This window comes from Episyrphus balteatus, chromosome 2 (assembly GCF_945859705.1).
Source record: "Episyrphus balteatus chromosome 2, idEpiBalt1.1, whole genome shotgun sequence".
NCBI classification, from domain to species: Eukaryota; Metazoa; Arthropoda; class Insecta; order Diptera; family Syrphidae; genus Episyrphus; species Episyrphus balteatus.
Window position 1 is genome coordinate 53,646,966 of NC_079135.1, and position 20,759 is coordinate 53,667,724.

Here is a 20,759-nt window from a genome sequence, read left to right on the forward strand (position 1 = left end):
AATTTTATACAAAATCAATAAAAAAAAAAAAAACAAAAAGAAATTTTATTTTATTAAAGTTATTTGATTAATTTCGGTCATCGGTGTTCCCAATATGACAATATTTTTTTATTTGGATATTTTACCCTATGGATAGATTTTCTATGTAATCCATTGTTGTGTTTTTTTTTTTTTTTTCTTTTTCAGGAGCACGATTAAAGCTTTTTATCTTTTTTATTAATCGGCCTGCATCTGGATTACGAAAAGAATCAATGTCAATGATTTAAATCGGAGAAAATTCACTCCACTCTAAACACTAGTGTTTATAGTTAGAGTTCCTTATATAGAACAAAATATTGTATCTGTATAGAACAACCACCAGGTTTCAATCGAAAAGCTTTAGAAAAGTTAAAACTTAAAGTAGGGTCTAAGACCTTCCCCGGCCTAACATTATATGGCATTATAAACTTTTTTTGGTCATTAAATAACAATCAGGTCAATCTACCATCTATTTAACCTTTGACCATGTGAGTCGATACCTACCTAATTTTTTATTTTATTTTTGTACAGCAAGTTTTTATAGAAGTAATAAATTGGCTTTAATTCAAACTATCTCATGCTCCATGTTGGCGAATTTGAATAAATGGCTTAGAACAACCTTTGTTGGCCCAGTTGAGTGCTTATTTATTTTTGCTTTTTTTATGTTTTTTTTTTTAATATCACGTAATCCAATAAATCGGTTGTATTTTTTCACTGAAATTTGTTTTTTTTTTATATAAATTTTACCACAAAACAAATCGAACAGGTAGGTAGCACAGTTTAAAAAAAAACGACGACACGACACAAAATCGAGTAAAAAGAAGAAACCAAACAAAAAATTAAACAAACGTCGAAGAGACAAACCACAATAACGAAACCAAAAAAAAAAAATTAAATCAAACTAAAGGCTTAAAGCGAGAAAAATAAAAAAACAAAAATGACACGAACTGACAAAATTATTTTTCTAACAATCGAGTGTATTTTTTTCGTTTTTTTTTTGATTATGGAACAAAAACTACATGTAAATTGTAGCAAAAACAAAAAATAAATTATATGATCGTTCGCCGGAGAATTTGAATATTTTGCTTCGTTAGTACGTCATGTACACGTACAACCGATACAACTTCACGATTGCAACTGAAAATGTATCTGAGTGAAAAACAAACCAGCAGATATGAGTTTGTTTTGGTTATTTGAGCATTTAGATTGAGATACATTTTACTATCAATTTGAGTTGAGTGGAATGTTGGTTTGTTTTTGTTTGATCAAACAGTTTGAAAGGAAATGTTTGCATTTTCAAAACACATTTTGATAAAGAATATGTAAGGGCGTAGAATTCAAAAGGGGCAATGGGGCATCAACAACTATTTTACATTGCTTCGTTAGGAAGTGAGAATGAATATATTAGGTAAGTAAAAAGTAAGATCTACGAGTAGAGTATCTAGCGAATTGAATAATAAATGAGAGACAAGGTGGCTTTAAAGTTTTTGTGCTATAAAATACAAACATTTTTTATAAAACTTAAAGCTAAGGAAAATTTAAAATTGGAATTGAACGATAACTATGTACCAGGGCAGTTTGAAAAGTTCTCGGCCTCACCAATAAAACGCAATAAATTTTAAAACTTTTTTTTAATCCCTTTTTACATAATATCTTGTTATGCCAAATCACTTATTTTATCTGTGTTTTGGTTCTTCTATTCCCTTTTTATAGGAAGCTTCTTCCAGCTCATCAAAAAACCGTATATATTAGGCTCAATTTGATGTTTTGTTTTTGACCTTTAGTGCAAAATAATGCGTTTCGCCCAGGCACAACAGTTGGGCTCATCAGTAAGATGCTGTTGTACCCTTCTTATACGCAAAATTTTTAGTTGATGATTTATATATTTTACAGTGAAATCTCACTGTAAACTATATTATTTTAGCAGGGGAATTTGATTGAATTCGGGTACCTATATTAGGCTGTTTGGATAATTAAAATTAATTGTTTTAAACAACGCCATCTATGTTAGGCCGACAACTTTTCAAACAGCCCTCGTATTAGTAACTTCAAAAACTTATTTAGTTCTTATCACTTAACAGGATAAAAACAATTAATGTTTTTATCCTGTTTTATTAAATTTACTAACGCCCAATTTAATGACAAATATCTAGCTCTTAAAACTCGGTTTAAGTATATTTTTATATTCTTAAGCTGAGTTTTTGAGCTAGAAATTTGTCAATTAATTATATTACAAAATTAAAATCATTTTTCTATCAGTTATTGTTAAAAACACAAAATAAATCAAAAGCAAAAACCCGATTGCAAATAAGAATATTTTTCTGTTTATACTTTTTAGAATGTATTTTCACCAATTTCACCCTAATTAACTGAGAAGCTAGACGCTTACAACGATACATCATTTGTCTTAATACGATAAAAACCTTAGAAGTCATGAGGGAACAGATGAACATACAGTGCCGCTCACTTGAATAGCACACCTTTTTTGTTTTTAATATTAGTGGATATAATTCCAGTCTCTTAATAGGTAACTGTCCAATTTTTAACAATTTTGTATTTCCTCTTATGCACTCTCTTTGTGAGCAACTTTTTGCGAAATAACTATGATAAAGTACTCCTATTTTGGCCCACTTAAATAGCACACCCCGGTTTTTATTGGTTTTCGGTGCAAATCAAGGAAGGTGGAAATGCAAAAAAATTCTCCGATGTCTTTTAGTAATTTTAAGCTAATTTCAGTTAAAACGGGTCGTGTGAGGCAGAGGAAGAAAAAGCCAAAATCAAAATTGTCACCCGTATTTTACACCAAAAATGTAAAAAAAAAATGCAACTAACAAGACAAATTATTTCAATATTTTTACGGAACGACTCGAACTGTGGAAAAAATATGAAATGGTGAACCGTGAGTTGTGTCACTGCACCATACAGGAGGGCGATTCTACGACTCGCGGCAAATTTACATGACTCTGCCGACAAAATAAAGGGAAAAATTGGTATAAAAGCAAGTGTATCCATATTAAGCGGCTCATTTCGAAGGTTAAACACTTGAAGCGATTTAAGCTTAAGAAAAAGCCATTGGTTATCCCCTCCATTAAACAGCAGCGCCTTAGTTTCGATGGGACTTATGACATGAAGTAAAGTATGTTTTCTCCGATGAGGAAAAAATTAGTTTATTCTCAAAAAAAAAACAATTTTATACCTTTATCCAAAATTTCGGAAAACTCTCATAGGAATTCTTGGTCGAAAACTTCAGTTGAGTTTTTATAAAATATAAAAAATTTAACTTTTTCGGTTAATTTCATTTGCATTTCTAAACCGTTTAATTCCGACAAAATGACTGGGCTATTAAAGTTAAACCAGGAACAGGTAGTTAAAAAAAACAAATATTTTTAAAGTCGGGCCTCGGGCATCTTTTTCTTATTCCTTCAGAAGATATCACAGAGAACTCATGAATTCGTGGAGCAAAGTATGTTCGCTATACGGCAACCCTAAACAGATTACTACAATCTGCAACGCAAGTCATTCAAAAATCCACTCAAATAGTAACAGCTGATTTCTGTCATACAAATAGCATACAGTCAAACAAAACATGACAACAACGTGGTTTTTGAGTGCGAACTTAGATGTTTTGAGTTATTTCATACTGCAGCATAAAAACTTGTTTTCTTTTATTTTGCCGGCAATCTGATTCGAATTTTATAACTCACACATAGAAACCTTGTTGTTCGTTGCCGGGAAAAAAGCTTTTGCTTAAAGCTTTTTCTCATTTGTAGGTATAACATTTTAAATTATTTTTTTTTTAGGATGTAATTGGGATTGGGGTTATTGTGTTTTGGTATGCAAAAATTATGTTAATCTACAGGTAAAATTGTTTGTGTGTATTTTGTATATAGACTGGATGGCTAAAAGTCATGGTAAGTGGGTATATCGTATATCATATTCAACAGTATGGAAGTTTATTTTAACTGAAACTAAGAAAGTATGACTATTTTTGGGCATATCGAAGATGTTTGAAACTTCAACATGGTAATGTTAAATATAATAACAAAAAAAACTAAAAAACAAAGCCGGCCTTCAAAATTATGCACAACAAATTGTTGTTTTAACATGGTGATGTTAGTTACTGAGTTGACAAGTGTGACTAGGTTCTAGTTCTAGTTTATTTTGAAATGTTATAATAAACCTTATGGCTGGGAATGTATGGAAGGTATTAATACTTATAACGTAAATACTGTGAATGAGCTGCAATCAACACAAAGTGGTGGCCTTAAAAACACATACAAAACACATATCCCTAGCTGATTTTGTGTAGAAAAGTGTGGATATCCAAAAGGGCTATGGGTTGGGCAAAAGAATGAATTATTTTATTGCTCAAGGAGAAAATGTTTAAAGTTTATTGTTACATGTATAGCTACGTAACGTACATATGCTGTATAGTAAACCAAAAGTCCTATACTCACTTCACTTAACTTAAAACGTTCACATAAATATTGTCGCTGTGTTTTTGAAAGAAGTAAAGTTTTTCAAAAGAGCAAAATAAAACCCTGAGCATGAAAGTTGTGCTATGACAGCAAACCTGGCACACATTGTATACATACAAAAAAAAATGATTGACAACAATGTTAGTCTTTGGGATACAATTTACATTAGAGTTGAAAAGTAACGAGACTATTAAAGTAGATAATTATGTCTTCAGCTAGGATAACACGATCAAAGAAATTGGTCAACGCTTTAACACTCAGACGTAAAAATGACGTCGAAATCTTTTTTCGTGTGACCGTCCACAAAAAAAAATGTCAACGCGTTGACGGGTTCGAGAGCACTCGCACTGCTATATGGTTTTGGTTTTTTTTGTTGACATAAGAGACTCAAGGTATTGACCGATTACGTTGATTGCGTAATACTAGCTTAAAAGTTTTTCAATAATTCATTGATACTATCTGACTGATTGCGAAAATTGTTGGTAGCTTTATGGGGAATTAGTTTTTAGAGCTGGGCAAATCGTTCATTTCAAAAGATCGAATCGTTCAAAGATTGATTTCACCAAAGATTCGGTCTTTTCTATCAATCGTTCTTTCGTTCATTTAATCGAAACCATTTCTTTTTCACTCATTTCGTTCTGACAAATTAGAGAAGAAACAAGAAATCGCGTATAACCTGAATTATTAACATTTCAATGCAACCGTATAAAACAATTTTTCCTTTATATTTTCCATGAGAGTTTTTTTAAAAATCTAATTATCTCCGCTTTTTTTTGTTTTTAATATATTTTTGAAAAATTTTAATGGTAAATTTGATTATTAGTAAGGTCCTATGTCTCCGCCAAGTTCAAAAACATCAAAAATAAAAAGAAGTCAAGGTCAGGGGTCGAACTACCGCATACGTTCGTTAACGTATCGTTGCTATGTGTCCCTATCTTCTTCTACTAAATAAATAGAGAAAGCAATAAACAAAACGTTAACGTATGATCGTAGTCGTGTGCGGTAATTCGACCCCAGATATTCGATAGAAATTCCCAATCGAATCCGATTCAATTCAAACTCTGAACCTGCTTGTATCAGTTGTATGCATGGAATCGAAATGATGATTGAGAATGAATGAATGAACGAAATCCGAGTTCTGAGAGATTTTTTACATGATTTTTGATTGTGAACGATTTGGATGAACAAAACGTTCTTTTCCACTTCGTGGTTTTTAATTGTGAACGATTTGGATGAACGAAACGTACTTTTCTACTTCGTACTTTCTTATTTTATGAACGAGATTGATATAAGGATTGATTGATTTGGTTTATAGTGATTGCAATCACTCAGAATTTTCGGTGAACGGGTCAAAAAGACCGAATCAATCACGATTGACACAGCTCTATTAGTTTTCTTCCTACGTCGCTCGCCACAAGACAAATAAAATTAACAAGGATATCTTAAAGAATGGAAAAAAACACTCAGGAGTAGTACATTATCGAGAGAAATAGTAAGAGAAAGTTTACTGATCTGATAAAATGCTTGGTCACAAAATATGAAAAAAAAAAACACGAATATTAATCGGTTTTTTATTAAAGGTTTTTTAACTAATTGCATTAAATACTACGTTCAGCAATTAACTCTCGTTTAAAAAGTTTTCTATTATTATATCAGTGAAAATCCAATTTAGCTTTTAAACCACTCTTTAACATACTCCAACATACTTTGACTTTTTATTGTTTGAAACCTAGAAAACTGTCAAAGGTCGAAAAGAATGCGTACATAGTTAAAATCTTATTCTTTAAATTCAAACTGCATGGATCTACACAGAGAAAAATAGACCACATAAAATAGAACAAAAACAATAAGATTTCTCTATGGTTTTCATCCAAGAAGGAAACCTTATTAAAACAATCGGGTTTTCCTTATTGTTTTAAAATCTGCAAAAAAATAAAAAAAAACGATGACCAGGCTGGGAATCGAACTGGAGACTTCAAATCATTAGTCGCCCACCTTACCACCTGAACCAACCTGCCATGAAAATATTGATCGCGATTTTTTTTCTAGTGCTAAGTTGCAAAAAAAAATCAACTTTTCAGTCAAATTTTAATAAGATTTTCTCTATAAAAATAATAAGAAATCTCCTTAAAAAAACCTTATTAATCGTTGTTTTTAATAAGATTTCCTTATGAAATGTATGGACGGTAAAACAATATGGCAATCTGTTAGTTTTTAGCGGGTCATATTTTTCTCTGTATAATAAGAAAAAAATAGGAAAGAATTTCAGTTGGAATGGTGAATTGTAAATAAGATGAGTATTATATCATAGTCAGAATTCATGAAAATTTAAATCATTGTCAAGACTTTATTCTTGGACCTTGTTTCTTTTTTCTTTTATACCAATAGTTCAGTCAATAGGGAAAAATCCGACAAATGTTGTGAAGTTAGCTAAGTTTAAAGAGGGGTTTATCCTGAGTATAAATCTCAGTTTGTGTATTGTTTGGTCTTGTGGGACGTCCGCCATTTTGATAAACGTATTAGTCTAATTATCTCGAGAACGACTGGTCGGACAGAAAATTTGCGAGGACTTTTTAGATTGGAAATATAATTATCTATCTTTCTTTAGTACATCATTTTTCTCTAGGAGTTATACTTTCATAGTAAGAGTAACCATTTTGAGCTATTTCCTAGTTAACTCTAAGGGTTGTTACAAAAATAAAAAATTTTAAAAAATGCACTATTTGCGGTACTGTAACTCTGAAAGTATAACTCCTAGAGAAAAATATTGTACCAAAGAAAGAAAAAAATAATTATATTTCCAATCTAAAAAGTCCTTGCAAATTTTCTGTCCGACCAGTCGTTCTCGAGATTATTAGACTAATGCGTTTATCAAAATGGCGGACGTCCCACAAGACCAAACAATACACAAACTGAGATTTATACTCAGGATAAACCCCTCTTCAATACTGCATCCAAACTTAGCTGACGTCACAACTTTTTTTTTAGACTATGCGTAACTTGATCGACTATGATTTTAATTCGATCGCCAATCAAAAATTAAGGTTAAAGATAGTTCTTTGACCAAATACCTGCATGCCCAAGTGTTTTCACTCTTTTTCATTGACGTTAATCTAAATTCTACTACTGAGTGAGTAGGTACAAAAGAAAAAAAAAACAAAAAACACTCCAGATATAGCGCGAAATGTGTTACGCTATCCGAAAAATTCAACTTCTTCCAACTTAAAAACACATTCATCCCAAAAGAGAAGCAGATGCGAAGTTTTGTATGAAAGGCAGGGAATATTTTTCAAAATAAAAACCTTCCGACGACGACGATACGATGACGGCACCAGAAAAACCACCCTCCTCAATCACCTTTCTACCTCATAGAATTTATATACATGTGTATGTAGGGGATATACCACCATCCTATATACGATGACTAAGGAAAGTCTGGAACAGTAAAGGCTATAAATAAAATTGTCATACAGGCAAAGGGAGTACCTACCAATACCAACATACATATTTCACAGTCATATTCATTCCTAACTATGCAGCCAAATGCCGGAAGAAAACCAAAACAAAAACACAAAACTTCAAATGTATATATACGGTTGCTTGGAAAGTACTATGTGCAACGTACGCTACGTTACGCTAGATGAAAATAGTTACCCACAACAAGAACAAAACGAATATATTTTTTGCTATTTTAAGGGTTGTTCAGGGTCAGGATTCTTTGAGTGAGGGTGAGGATTTTTTTTCGGGTTTTTGATAGCTACCTATAGATAACTCTGTACGAGTATATTTCTAGACCTAAAACAAACATTTTAGAATAATAGTCACATACTTAAGAACCTTGTGAATATGTTACTAGAATTTTTGTCATCTTTTATAATTACTACATACATATATAACTGCGGGACAGAAATTAAGGGATGCAATTAAAGACTGCACCCTTTCCAAAATATAAAAAAAACACACACACATTCATTGCTATAGAACTAACGTTTCCTGTGGGACTGTGAAATATGTGTTCGCAATAAATTCAAAAGTTTTACCGAGAAAGAAATAAAAAGTCAAGTGCACTATTGGAACAGAAACTGTTTTGCGGGAAAGGTCAGTACTCAGTAATGTTATGAATGGATTCGGAAGCTCGAACAGCTTGGAGGTGAATTTTGGTTAAAATAATTTACCCATGCTTTCAAAAATAAAAAAAAACATTGGCATACAAAAGTGAGGTTGGTTAATTTAATTAAAACTACTAGCTCGTAAATTAAGTTTTTTAACACCACATCCTCAATTCCTCATTCCACTGGACCACTGAACGATCAGGCGTCATAATTCGTAACTTGTGTGGTTATGTTACGTTTACAGAAGAAAAACTTTTGTGCAAATTACTGCTTGAATGCAAAGGTGAAAGGTACCGTAAAGTGTTAAAACAAATGCAATTAAGTCCAATAACAAAATTTTGAAATTTATTGGACATTTTAGAATTCAAAAGATTTTAACTTTCTCTATTCTTTGAAATATAAAACCTTGAGACATTACTGGCGTTAATTTGAAAAAATGGAACGCACGCAAATTAAAGAATTAATGGCGTCGCCCTGAAAGTAAGTTCCTATTCCTACTAACACCAAGCTGGTGTAAGATTTAGCCATAACCCAACTTGGTTCTGGTAAAAATCACAGATCGCCCCAGCAAGTATCACAGGTTGCTCCAGTAAGTATCACAGGTTGCTCCAATAAGTATCTCAAACTACCCTATCACAAGTTGCCACAGTATCATAGATTGTTTTGTTATAGTATCAAGGGTTTTATTGTTGGCTCTGTTTAAAGACCACAGATTGTACCATTAGATCACAAGTTGTCCCAGTAAGTATCACATATTGATCCAGTAAGTATCACAAGTCGCCGCATTTAAAGTGGGATTTTATTGTTATATTTTTAAAGGCCAATTTTTCAATAGTCAGATAAAATTCAGTTAGAGCTAATTCCTAGGAATATCTATTTTTTTATATTGACTTTATTCGTTTGATAGTCTAAAATATCATAGGTTACGTTAGTATAATTATGGATTTTTGTACTAGTAAACAAGTCTTTTCCTATTAAGTGACCCGAATAAAATATCACGAGTTGCTCCATTAAGTAGGTAAGTCCCATATGTTGGCTCTGGAAAGTTGTTCCGCAAGTATCACAGGTTGACACTGGTTAATGCCACGGATTATCCACAAAGTACCTACATATATCAGATTTATCGGTAAGTAAGATATCCCCATTAAGTATAACAGGTTTCCAGAGCAAGTATCATCGATTGTTTGGGAAAATATCATAGGCTACCCTCATAGTGACTACAGGGCCCTATTTCATAAAACTATTAGTCTAATAATTATTAGCGAATTTACTAATAATTATTAGTTTATTAGCAAAAACGTGTTTCATAAAACATTTTCCGCACTAATAAATTATTTCTCCAGCGCCAATAATATTAGTGGGAAATTATTACTGTAGGAAGATGAAATTTCATACCGACAATTTTATTATTAAATTTTTCTGCCGGACTAATAAATTAATATTTTATTTTTATTAGTCTACGAACGTAGGTAGAAATACTCTAATAAAAAAATATAATAGACAAAAACGGTCAATAGCTGAAAACGCTGTCAAAAAAATTGCAATAAATTAGTTTAAATTTAACATTTAAATGTTTTCTGATAGTGAAGACGAATGGGAGGAGTACGAACTCATAAGAGCTCGCCGTATTCGCTTTTTCAAGCCAAGAATCAATTTTGTGCTAAATAATACTTTCGAATTTAATGAAAAATTTAGAATTAAAAGTGAATCCATTGAATATTTGCTGCAAAAAATTGGTCCATATCTTGATACTCCAACTAGGCGGAATTTCGCTTTGTGACCTAAGCAAAGATTACTAACAGCACTTCATTGGCTAGGAAAGGGAAGCCAATACCATGGAACAGCAGATATGCACGGCATTTCGAAAGCCACTGTTTGCCGTGTTATAAAGGAGGTTGTAAGGGTAATAAATGAACACGTTTTCCCACACGTTGTGCGATGGCCTAATGACATGAACACTGTTGTAAGAAGATTTTATTCTATAGGTAAATCAAATGCCTGCTGTTGTTGGATGTATCGACTGCACTCTTATAAAAATTGATGCGCCTAACAATCACGAAGACCGTTTTATTGACCGCCATGGAAATCATTCCATAAACTGTATGTTGGTGTGTGGGCCTGATCTTCGATTTTATTACTGCAGTGCTAAATGGCCCGGTAAAGTACACGATGCTCGTGTCTTACGAAATAGTATTCTCTATGAAAAAATGGAAAATGGTTGGCGCCCACATCCAAGATCAGTGCTTTTGGGTGATTCGGGCTACCCTCTTAAAGAATGGCTTATTACTCCTAAGTGTAATAATTTAGAAGATCCTGCCGTGCGCAATTTTAATAGGGCTCATAAACGAACAAGATGTTTAGTTGAAAATTCAATAGGTATGTATATAAGTATATCTTTAAGCTTTGAATAAAGGTCACTAACAATAATTAAAATATTCAATAGGTATATTAAAGGAAAAGTTTCCTTGCCTCAATCATTTGAGAGTACAGCCTATTTACGCCTGTAATATAATTAAAACATGCGTTTCAATTTGTAATTTGACCACAAACACACATGAACTCTTAAACCAACCCAGCAGTGACCAAAACTTTAATGAAGGTGATCCAACGAACGAAATGCTAATACAACCATCAACATCCGGGATAATAAGACAACAAGAACTTGTAAATTCATTTAGATAATCAAATAAATTTATTAATTACAAAAGAGTTTCATATAAAATTATGTACGTTTATTTACACATTTTCTCAAGTTAATTCAAAAAGTTTTTGCAAATTATCTTGTTTTCCACATCCGTCAGAAACAAGCTTTTCGAGAAGTTGATTTTTAAGCTTCAAATTTTGTGTTTCTAGGTCTTTTTTTATATTGTCCTTCTTCAATCCCGCTATTTCGAGAAGTAGTTTTTCTTCTCGTAAACGGTAGATGTTCTCGTTGTCAAATTTCGGTTGCTTCCTTTTTGTTTCTGAAAGATGAAAAATAAGAGAAAATGAAACGTTTCACATATGTTTTCACATTTACATAATATGCCTACCTGTGCATGAGAACATTTGCCTGCGTGGTGTTCGATTTTCTTTTTGTTGCTGACTATCATCGTCTTCAACAGATTGCTCAACCACTGTTTCTACGTTTTCTGTTGGATTTTGCTTACTGACCTCCATTGACTCTGTCACCGGTAACCCAATCACGTCTGGTGCATCTTTGGATAAAATTTCCAAAACCTTTTGATCGATTTCAGTCAGTATGCATTTTTTTCCTCCCTCGGATCCGGTTCTTCTAGCGTTGTCAACTTTAAACTAAAATTTAATTTGAATTACATTTTGTACAATCATTTCTTTTCACTATTTTCCCTTACCATAGCTGACTTTTTAATGTTGGGCCAGAACGCATCCCTTATGTAGCCCCAAGGCTTGTTTTGAAACACACCACTCGCAACGGCTTCTTCGTGTATTTTTTTCCATGTTTCGCTTTTGTCTTGTTTGGTAATTTTATTTGAAAATGCACCAAACAGAACACTTTTATTTTTCAAAATTAAATCTAACAAATGCATTTTTAATTCTTTGGAACACATTTTTAATTTGAACTTTCAAAACGCGTCAGAAAAATCAACATTTATATTTATTTTCAAAACATGTCAAAATAATTTTTAAAAATATTTACTATGGCATACAGTATTTTGTTTGGGAATTCTTTACTAATAATTTCTACACTAATAAAATATTTGTTTAGGTATGGGATATATTAGTAGAAAAAGATTTTTTTATGAAACTCAAATTTACTAGTCAAATATTTATTAGAACTAATATTTTTGAAATTATTAGTATTAGACTAATAGTTTTATGAAATAGGGCCCAGGTTGACCCTGTAGAAATCGAAAATTGTTTGGTATGGTATTGTAATGCTTCTTTACTAAATCATTTCATTTGTTGGTTTGAATTGGGATTTGTCTAATTCACCAGCAGTCTTTGTATCTCATGTCGCGTTTAACATCAAGACGAAGAATAAATTGACGTGAATAACACAGATTGTGTCTGATGAGTTTTCGAAATAGCATATTAAAAAATTGACGCTTTGTAGGTATCACATTGAACTAAAAACCTTGTATTCAGTCTCGTCCTTTTTGTCACTATACCTATGCGGTTTCATTTTGAAAGAATGCCTCGGACATAGATACTTGATAACTGTCAAAATATTGCTAGGGAAATAATGAAGTAAAAGTTCCATTAAGTGTAACGTTGTATTGACACAAATTGTTTTATCACTAAATGCCAATACCAGAACGAATGAAAAATATCGAATATTGTGCGACCTTAAATGCAAAACGTTACCAAGCTAGATACCGGTGATCGCAGGTATTTATTTTCTCACGTCAACGTATCCATTGATTAAACTTCACAGCATTTTGTTACAACAAAGTCGTGAATCCTTTCCTAAAAATAACACAGTGAAGGACAATTTAAATGCAGTTTTATTTTTTTGCGAAAATTTTCGCCCAATGAACAAAGAGCTGTTGTGGAAAGTGCATCTCTCTCAAGGGATTTAGTCCAGTCAAGTTATACTTTTGCTGAGAAATAATTCGCAACTGCAATTTGTACTCAAAATATGAAAGTACACTAGTACAGGAACTAAACCCCCCATTTTCCGAACAAATGTCTGGACGACTTTGGCCGCCATTTTGTTTTGAACAGTTTTGCGACTATCGCTTGTAGTTCGGCTAGTTTTGGTCTTAGAGAAAAATGTTATGAGACAAAGTTGTAGCAAATTTTATTTCCCACAAAAAATGTTGAGTAAGTTTTTATTCTAAAACCTACCATTTAGGAGTTATAATGAATTTCGTAAAATGCTATGCTCACTTATTTTTTATATTCACCATAACTTTTTTTTCAAACTTTTATTAAAAAATTGTTGTTATAAAAGTTAAAGAGCTACTAATTATCTATGTTTGTCTCATACTAAGTTTTTTTGTCCGAGTTGCCGTTTCCTCACTAAAACAAAAATTCAATAAAAAAATTAGCAAAAACAGGGTGAGGGGAGAGTACGATAATTGTGGTGCCGAGATTTTATAACAGTTTTTTGAAGAAGGGTTCAATACAAGTATTTTTTACTATCGGAAGGGGGGTCTATCTCCCCCCGTTTATGAGGGAGGGGCAGTTTTCTAAAAAAAAACAGCCTAAAATAAAAAAAAATATTAAAAAACAACGGCAACACTTACAGTTATGAATGATACATTTTTCAAAAGCCACAATTATATGCATTATTGTAGTTTTTAAATGGAGCTATTAAAATTTATAGTTTTTGAAATAATCGATCTCAAAGTTAAATTTAGGAAAAAAAAATTTTTTTTTAATCGATTATTTCAAAAACTATAAATTTTAATAGCTCCATTTAAAAACTACAATAATGCATATAATTGTGGCTTTTGAAAAATGTATCATTCATAACTGTAAGTGTTGCCGTTGTTTTTTAATATTTTTTTTTATTTTAGGCTGTTTTTTTTTAGAAAACTGCCCCTCCCGCATAAACGGGGGGAGATAGACCCCCCTTCCGATAGTAAAAAATACTTGTATTGAACCCTTCTTCAAAAAACTGTTATAAAATCTCGGCACCACAATTATCGTACTCTCCCCTCACCCTGTTTTTGCTAATTTTTTTATTGAATTTTTGTTTTAGTGAGGAAACGGCAACTCGGACAAAAAAACTTAGTATGAGACAAACATAGATAATTAGTAGCTCTTTAACTTTTATAACAACAATTTTTTAATAAAAGTTTGAAAAAAAAGTTATGGTGAATATAAAAAATAAGTGAGCATAGCATTTTACGAAATTCATTATAACTCCTAAATGGTAGGTTTTAGAATAAAAACTTACTCAACATTTTTTGTGGGAAATAAAATTTGCTACAACTTTGTCTCATAACATTTTTCTCTAAGACCAAAACTAGCCGAACTACAAGCGATAGTCGCAAAACTGTTCAAAACAAAATGGCGGCCAAAGTCGTCCAGACATTTGTTCGGAAAATGGGGGGTTTAGTTCCTGTACTAGTGTACTTTCATATTTTTAGTCCGAATTGCAGTTGCGAATTATTTCTCAGACCTCCATACAACCAAATCTAAAATGACTGGACTAATTGTAATAAATCCTTGATTTAAATTTAAATGCTCAGGGTGAGGGTAAGAGGCATGCTATAACCTACATACACAAACAAATTATATGGAACCTCTATCTGTATACACATAAATAGTTGTGTTGGGTTTACATTTTGATGTCCTGTTGCAGGATTTTGGGAACCCTCTTTTTTCCACCGGGATATTAATTCCATCATCCCTAACTATTTCTATAGTGACGGTCGTTTAGTTGTGTGTACGTTTTTGTGAATACAAGAGTAAAAATACTCATTCCCAAAGGATGAAATTAGCAACGGTTCGTTATAACAGCTATACGAGTATGGTATTTTTTCTATTTTTTTTTTTTTTTCGTATGAAATTCATTTTTCTACCTTCGACATGGTATTGTAGCACGTGCTGTTTTATAGCTCCTGGCGTTAACAGGCGGCGCGCGATGGTGGCATGTGTGCGGTTTATATAGTTTTGAGTTTCCTTTGGTTTAATTTTATTTTTATTTATTTCGATTTCTCTGTTATTGTTTTTGTTTATAAAGAATCTCGTTGCTCCCGTGACTGTTTATAAGCATTTATAAATTATTACAAACAAGGGAACTCGTATGGGGAATTCCAGGAATAAATAGAGGGTAAGGGGGTGAGGGAAAATTATGTTTTTAATATCGGAACCTATACGGGGATTCCCTCATATTAGGGCTTATCACTCAAACTTTAGTTCGGTATGGTACAATTTTACAATTTTGACTATTTGTCATTACATTAGGTTCAATATTTTTATTTGCAATAAAAATTTGTATTTTCAATGCAAATATTTTTCAGTTGCCATAACATTTTTTTTAATGCAAATATTTTTTATTTCCAGCAAATTTTTTTTTAACACAAATAAAGCAATAAAAATTTTTATTTTACTTGCTCTTATGATAAAAATACCTTTTATGCCGAAGCTTTTTTGGAAAAATATTTTGAATTAGTTATAATTTGATTTTTTAAGGAATTTAATAAGAAATGCAAAAATACCTATGTATGTAATTTAGTTTTTTATAATTTCTTATGTCATATTTCCGCTACCCGCATTTTTCGAGAAAAACTTAAAACGCAATTATGCTAGATTTACGTACAATATTACGTGTGTTAAAATGAATCCAAATCGTAAGAGTCGTTTTCGAAAAATTTGATATAACTCATTAACGATGTACGGGAAGAGCCGACATCAGCGATTAAAAAAAAAAATTTATTATATTTTCACTATCCGTATTTTTTGAGAAAAACTAAAAATGCAGTTTTGTTAGATTAACGTAAAGTATTACGTGTGTCAAATTTAATCAAAATCGTTAGAGCAGTTTTCGAGAAAATCGCAATACCTCGAAATCTTTGTATGGGAGGTATGTATATGTTCTATGCGAGATATTAAAAAACAAAAAAAAAAACAACCTTGGAAATTACGAAAAAATCATCTGTACCAAATTTCAAGAAAATCCATCTACAGGCTGCAGCTTCATGTACAGCTTTTTGCTTCATGACAAAAACCACTTTTTCGGACTTCTCCATCATCGTAATGTTAGTTTTGATTTAAACCTGGAATTTTTTTTTGACACGAAACCAAGTATTGAGCAAGTAAAAATGTTTGATATTGATTTCACAAAAGTTGTCACTCATAGTCTGAAAGACTACTAGAACCATCCCTAGAACAGTTAAACTTTTTCATTCAATAACAAAAAGAAGATTAAAGTGCAATGAACTTATTCATGTTTCCCTTTTTTTTTATTTAAGGAAATATTAAGTTCCAAAAGCTGACTACTTTTGTATCTATCTTTTTTTTATATCTTTTAAATCAAAAGTGACACTCAAACTTTCCTTCTGGTCTTTACTTTCGTCAACTTCCTTTTATTCCTCCCCCGGACAATCGAAATAATGCTTAACAATTATCGGATAATTGCAAAAAAGAAAACTACTTCCCAGATTTTTTTCTTTTTATTTTTTCATCGGAAGAAGTTTAGAATTGTACAGAATTTTCCTCTTCTATCTCCATCATCGTGGAGGACCATTGAAGTTCATTAAAAATTAACGAAAGAAAGAAGCCAATTGAGGACCACCACAATGAATGGTTAACCCATGTGCATTTGAGTATTGTGTTGTGTAGTGTATATATGGGAGTGCCTGAAGCAATTTCTATTCTGTATTCTGCAAAAGCCTCGGGTGGTGGTGATAGCATTTTGGTTTGGTCTTTAGTTTAAATTTATGGAATCGATGAACCATCAAATGGCACTCCTCTATAAGATGGTTAAGGGTGATTGTTCGTTGCTCTCCTTCACTTGCTTCGATTTGGCAAGGACTTGGAAACTTTAATTGTCTTTGCAGAAACAGAGAGAAGACTTGTTTGAGGACTATACTATCTATGGATACTTGTATAAATATGTACATGTATGTATGTATCTTTGCACAAAGGAAGAAAGATTGTATTTTGTTCAGAGTTTCTTCTTCTTCAATATAATCATGCTCGGTTTACTGAATCAGCTGAATCCGAAAGTATCAGTCTATCCCCTCTGTGTCTTTTATCTCAAAATACTGCACTTTGTTCGACACAAAACTAATTGAAAAGTGAAGTACTCTGGTGTTGTTTGCATTTTGAGAAAACTTTTGTTGACTTTCATTTGGCAATAATTTGAGGAACTGTAATCTTATCTCTGTTGAAGAAGTTTAAAGGAGTGTAAAAGCACTCCTTAAAGGGTGTTTTCGGGTAAATTGTTGGAGTTTTATTTTTGTTTGTGGATTTATGAAAGGGACAAATGACTGATAGGATAAGAAAGAACTTGCAGAATATTATAAAAGATATTATCTTTTATTTCAGAGGTTATGTGTAATGTCCTTATCTGTGATTATACATATCTTTATAAATAAATTCCATTTGGAAAATCAGTCTCTTTCTATATCACATTTATTTAGAAATATTCTATGTGTATAAATGTAGGTACATGTAAATCTGCGTCACATAGAGTAAAGAAGACTATATTTATAAAAGATGCGATCCTTGCCATAAAGTAAAGAATGTGACGTTATTCCTCATGGTAGATCTCCGGGAATGAATTCCATAGAAAAAGTCTTTTGGAGCTTCTCCCCTTTTGTTCGTTATTTTTTATCAAAATGTATGATTTTTTTAAACTTTTTTTTTAAGTCAAATGAGACAAAAAAAATGTAACATACTTTCACAAAAACTTTAAAAATTAAACGTCATAAACAAAAAAAAATGTATTTTATTCGCTTGGGCCTATAATAATATGGGAAGGTACTGTAGCTATTGAAATTATAATTTAAAATTAATTTAAGGCTAAATAGTCAAAATATTAAAAACAAAATATTTACCTAATGCACACATTTGGCATTGATTTTTTTTTTTTAATTCAGAAACTTTTTTAGTTGCAATAAATTGTTTTAAACATTATTTTCATTGCATTTCTTTTATTTGCAATAACATTTTTGTATGCCATGTGTAAATTGTGCTTCTTAAAAGGAATTTCATATGGACTGCATTCAATCAAGTAAGAATTATAAATCAAAAATGTGACATTTAAGGTGGATTGCCCACACTCATATTTTTTCCAAATTATAAATTAAAAGGGTCACTGTGGTGTATGCGTACTATTTTTTTTAGGTGAATACAAAATAATGCTTCTTTTTATTTTTAAACTTAGGGTAGGATAGCGAAAATAAAAGTTGGGCTATCCACAGTTTTAAACTAACGATTTTTTCACACGAAAAATCATAATTTTTTCGGTTTCTGATATGAAAAAAAGATTTTTTTAGTTATCTTTTGAAAAAATGGTGGCTGGTCTAACGTTGAGCAAACGAACACTCAATAAAAAAATTATTTTTTTGTGATTTTTGGGGTGAAACAAAATATGTAATTCCGTTATAATTTTGGAATTAACAATGGGCCAACGAAAAAAATCTTAGGTTATCCTGGGCTAACCCTGGGCAATCGAACCAGGCAGGTTTGAAAAAAAAAAGAAGAAAAATATAGCATTTGGGGGTGCCAACTTCGCCTAATTTACCAATGGTAACTCTTATGTATTGTGAGTGCTTTTAAAACACAACTTTGATGATTGACTTTCATTCTGCCACAGTGCCATCGATGGTGTGTCAGATCGGTCACAAGGGGGTGTACTTCACTTAATAAAGAAATTACAACAACAATGCCATGGCACGTCTATGATTTTCTTGTGTGTTTCAGGGGCATATTTTTTTCGTGAATTGCTTTTGAGCAAGTTAGGTTAGGTCCCACTGATTTAAAAAAAAAGCTCTCCCATAAGGCCTGTAATTCCAATTTTTATTGGACAGAATATAATTGTTTTGCAGCTTAAAACTACATCCAAGCAAATATTTTTTGTATGCAACTATTCTTTTAGTTTCTAATTGATAGAAAAATGTTAGTGCAAATAATGATTCTTTGCAACATTAGTTTCAGCAACATATAAGAACAAAATATGAATTTTTAGTTTATTGAACATTTTATTAGAAATTGCAATACCTCCGCAAATGATGGGCGCATTATTGGACTAAAGATCATAAAAAACCATAAAAATTTAATTTAACTACGAAAGTAGCAAAGATATACGCATTCTGACTGCGTGAATCGAATAGAGTTACCTCCGACCGCCATCTACTTATAATTAAATCAGAATAATTATTGAGATAGTTCTTTTTTGCAGTTTAAGATTCACATAAACATTTTTCGAGGAATGGTAGAAGTCGAGTTTTCATGAGAATTATGCAAAGTAAAGCCAAAAAAAGTCAACCTGGACTTAAAGCACTTTTTGTAAGGATGTTCCATAACATCAACTCATTATTACTGGAGGGAAAAAGGAATTTTTGGACTCTATGATAATTTTTTACTTATCTACTCCAAAGTCTCACAAAAAAACGACTAGTGCTAACTTGACAGTCAAGAGGGCGCTACCAGGGCTTATTTTCCCTTTACGCCAAACTTATGATATAAATTAACGACAGGTAATTAATTGTTTATATTTTCTGGGAAATTTAAAACACCTTTAATCTTGAATAAAACTCATACACTTGCATTCAAAAATTATCACAAACATTTAACTAGAAATACACAAAATAATTCGAAGCCCCATTTGACAAAGTACAAACAAAAGCTTTCCTAGTGCCTTATGCTGAACTAGTTGCAAGCGTTCCTCTATTTTGTTCTCTGATTAAACGATAACACAACGGCTGTGTGCAAGGCCTATAATAGAAACCTGGCCTTCTGCTGTTTACTGCTGCTTTCCAGTAGTCATTAACCTGATTTCCCAATGAACTCATGCGAAACATTTCAATTACATACCACAACCAATGCCCACTTCCATATGCCTACTCGATTCGTTGCACGGAAGCTTTTAGAGGCCATTTTTGTGTCCTAAAGTATAGAAATAGGCACCGGCAAGAGGCGGCAGCAATGGCGGATGTATCGGAAGAGGAAGTGCTGGTGCTCTCTATGGGAGCCCACCTCCACCTCAACCATCACCAACATCAGCACAAAGCATATGTAACGAACGGTACTCTCTGAAAAGGATGTGTGACGACACTGGGAAAAGTAGTGCAAGCGAGGCATTTAAATGCTTGTCACGCTGCTTAGAATAGAATCTTTTAGCTTGTAAAAAAAAAAAAAAACAGTAGTGATTTTTTGTTGAAAAGTATATTTTTCCGAGACGATGATGATGATGCTGGTTGGAAATGAGGATGGGATTTACGGGGTATATCATTGATTTGACACCGCCACCCACAAGCTCATTGTCCTGATTAGAGGGATCCTCGAAGCATTGCAAAGCCATCAAAGGACATAAGTGCAGTAATTTTTTTGCAACGTTGCATGTGTTAGACATTTAATGTTACAACATCTGTATATGAGTACGTACGAATGGTAGGTAGATCCATCAGGATGTGTGGACAACACTCCTCCTGATGACGACAGTTAGATTTGCTTGTGCAATGTTTGCAAAATGTTTTTTTTTTTTGTATTTTTTTGTTGTTGTCTTGAC

At 32.2% G+C, this 20,759-nt stretch overlaps 3 protein-coding genes across 24 annotated transcripts in view; 1 reads left to right on the forward strand and 2 right to left on the reverse strand.

Annotated features, from left to right (window-relative positions):
• Positions 1–20,759, reverse strand: part of LOC129911982 (coiled-coil domain-containing protein CG32809) — a 321,116-nt gene that overhangs the window by 280,386 nt on the left and 19,971 nt on the right. For 7 of the 22 annotated variants that reach the window (XM_055990041.1, XM_055990033.1, XM_055990037.1 and 4 more), the window contains exon 1: positions 766–1,230. The exons of 1 other annotated variant lie outside the window; for it this stretch is intronic. The gene's annotated coding sequence lies outside the window, so the exon portion shown is untranslated. Of the gene's footprint in view, positions 1–522; positions 1,232–20,759 lie in introns of those variants that run through there. 14 more of the 22 variants (XM_055990031.1, XM_055990040.1, XM_055990038.1 and 11 more) reach the window with 6 other exon arrangements.
• LOC129909437 (putative nuclease HARBI1) lies at positions 10,603–11,290 on the forward strand. Its single transcript, XM_055986523.1, has 2 exons — positions 10,603–10,984; positions 11,052–11,290. Exons 1-2 carry the CDS (start codon positions 10,603–10,605, stop codon positions 11,288–11,290), a joined length of 621 nt encoding a protein of 206 aa, XP_055842498.1.
• LOC129911998 (uncharacterized) lies at positions 11,246–12,457 on the reverse strand. Its single transcript, XM_055990084.1, has 3 exons — positions 11,962–12,457; positions 11,641–11,902; positions 11,246–11,571 (listed from the first exon to the last, which is right to left on the reverse strand). The coding sequence occupies exons 1-3, from the start codon at positions 12,175–12,177 to the stop codon at positions 11,357–11,359; spliced, it is 693 nt and encodes a 230-aa protein (XP_055846059.1). The 5' UTR covers positions 12,178–12,457; the 3' UTR covers positions 11,246–11,356.

Excerpts from the sequence above, each read along its gene's own strand:
- LOC129911998 (XM_055990084.1), bottom strand. The coding sequence starts at position 12,177 with ATGTGTTCCAAAGAATTAAAAATGCATTTGTTAGATTTAATTTTGAAA. Across the intron at positions 11,903-11,961 it reads ACATTAAAAAGTCAGCTATG|TTTAAAGTTGACAACGCTAG; the intron begins GTAAGGGAAAAT and ends ATTAAATTTTAG. Across the intron at positions 11,572-11,640 it reads GCAAATGTTCTCATGCACAG|AAACAAAAAGGAAGCAACCG; the intron begins GTAGGCATATTA and ends TTCATCTTTCAG.
- LOC129909437 (XM_055986523.1), top strand. The coding sequence starts at position 10,603 with ATGCCTGCTGTTGTTGGATGTATCGACTGCACTCTTATAAAAATTGAT. Across the intron at positions 10,985-11,051 it reads TTTAGTTGAAAATTCAATAG|GTATATTAAAGGAAAAGTTT; the intron begins GTATGTATATAA and ends AATATTCAATAG.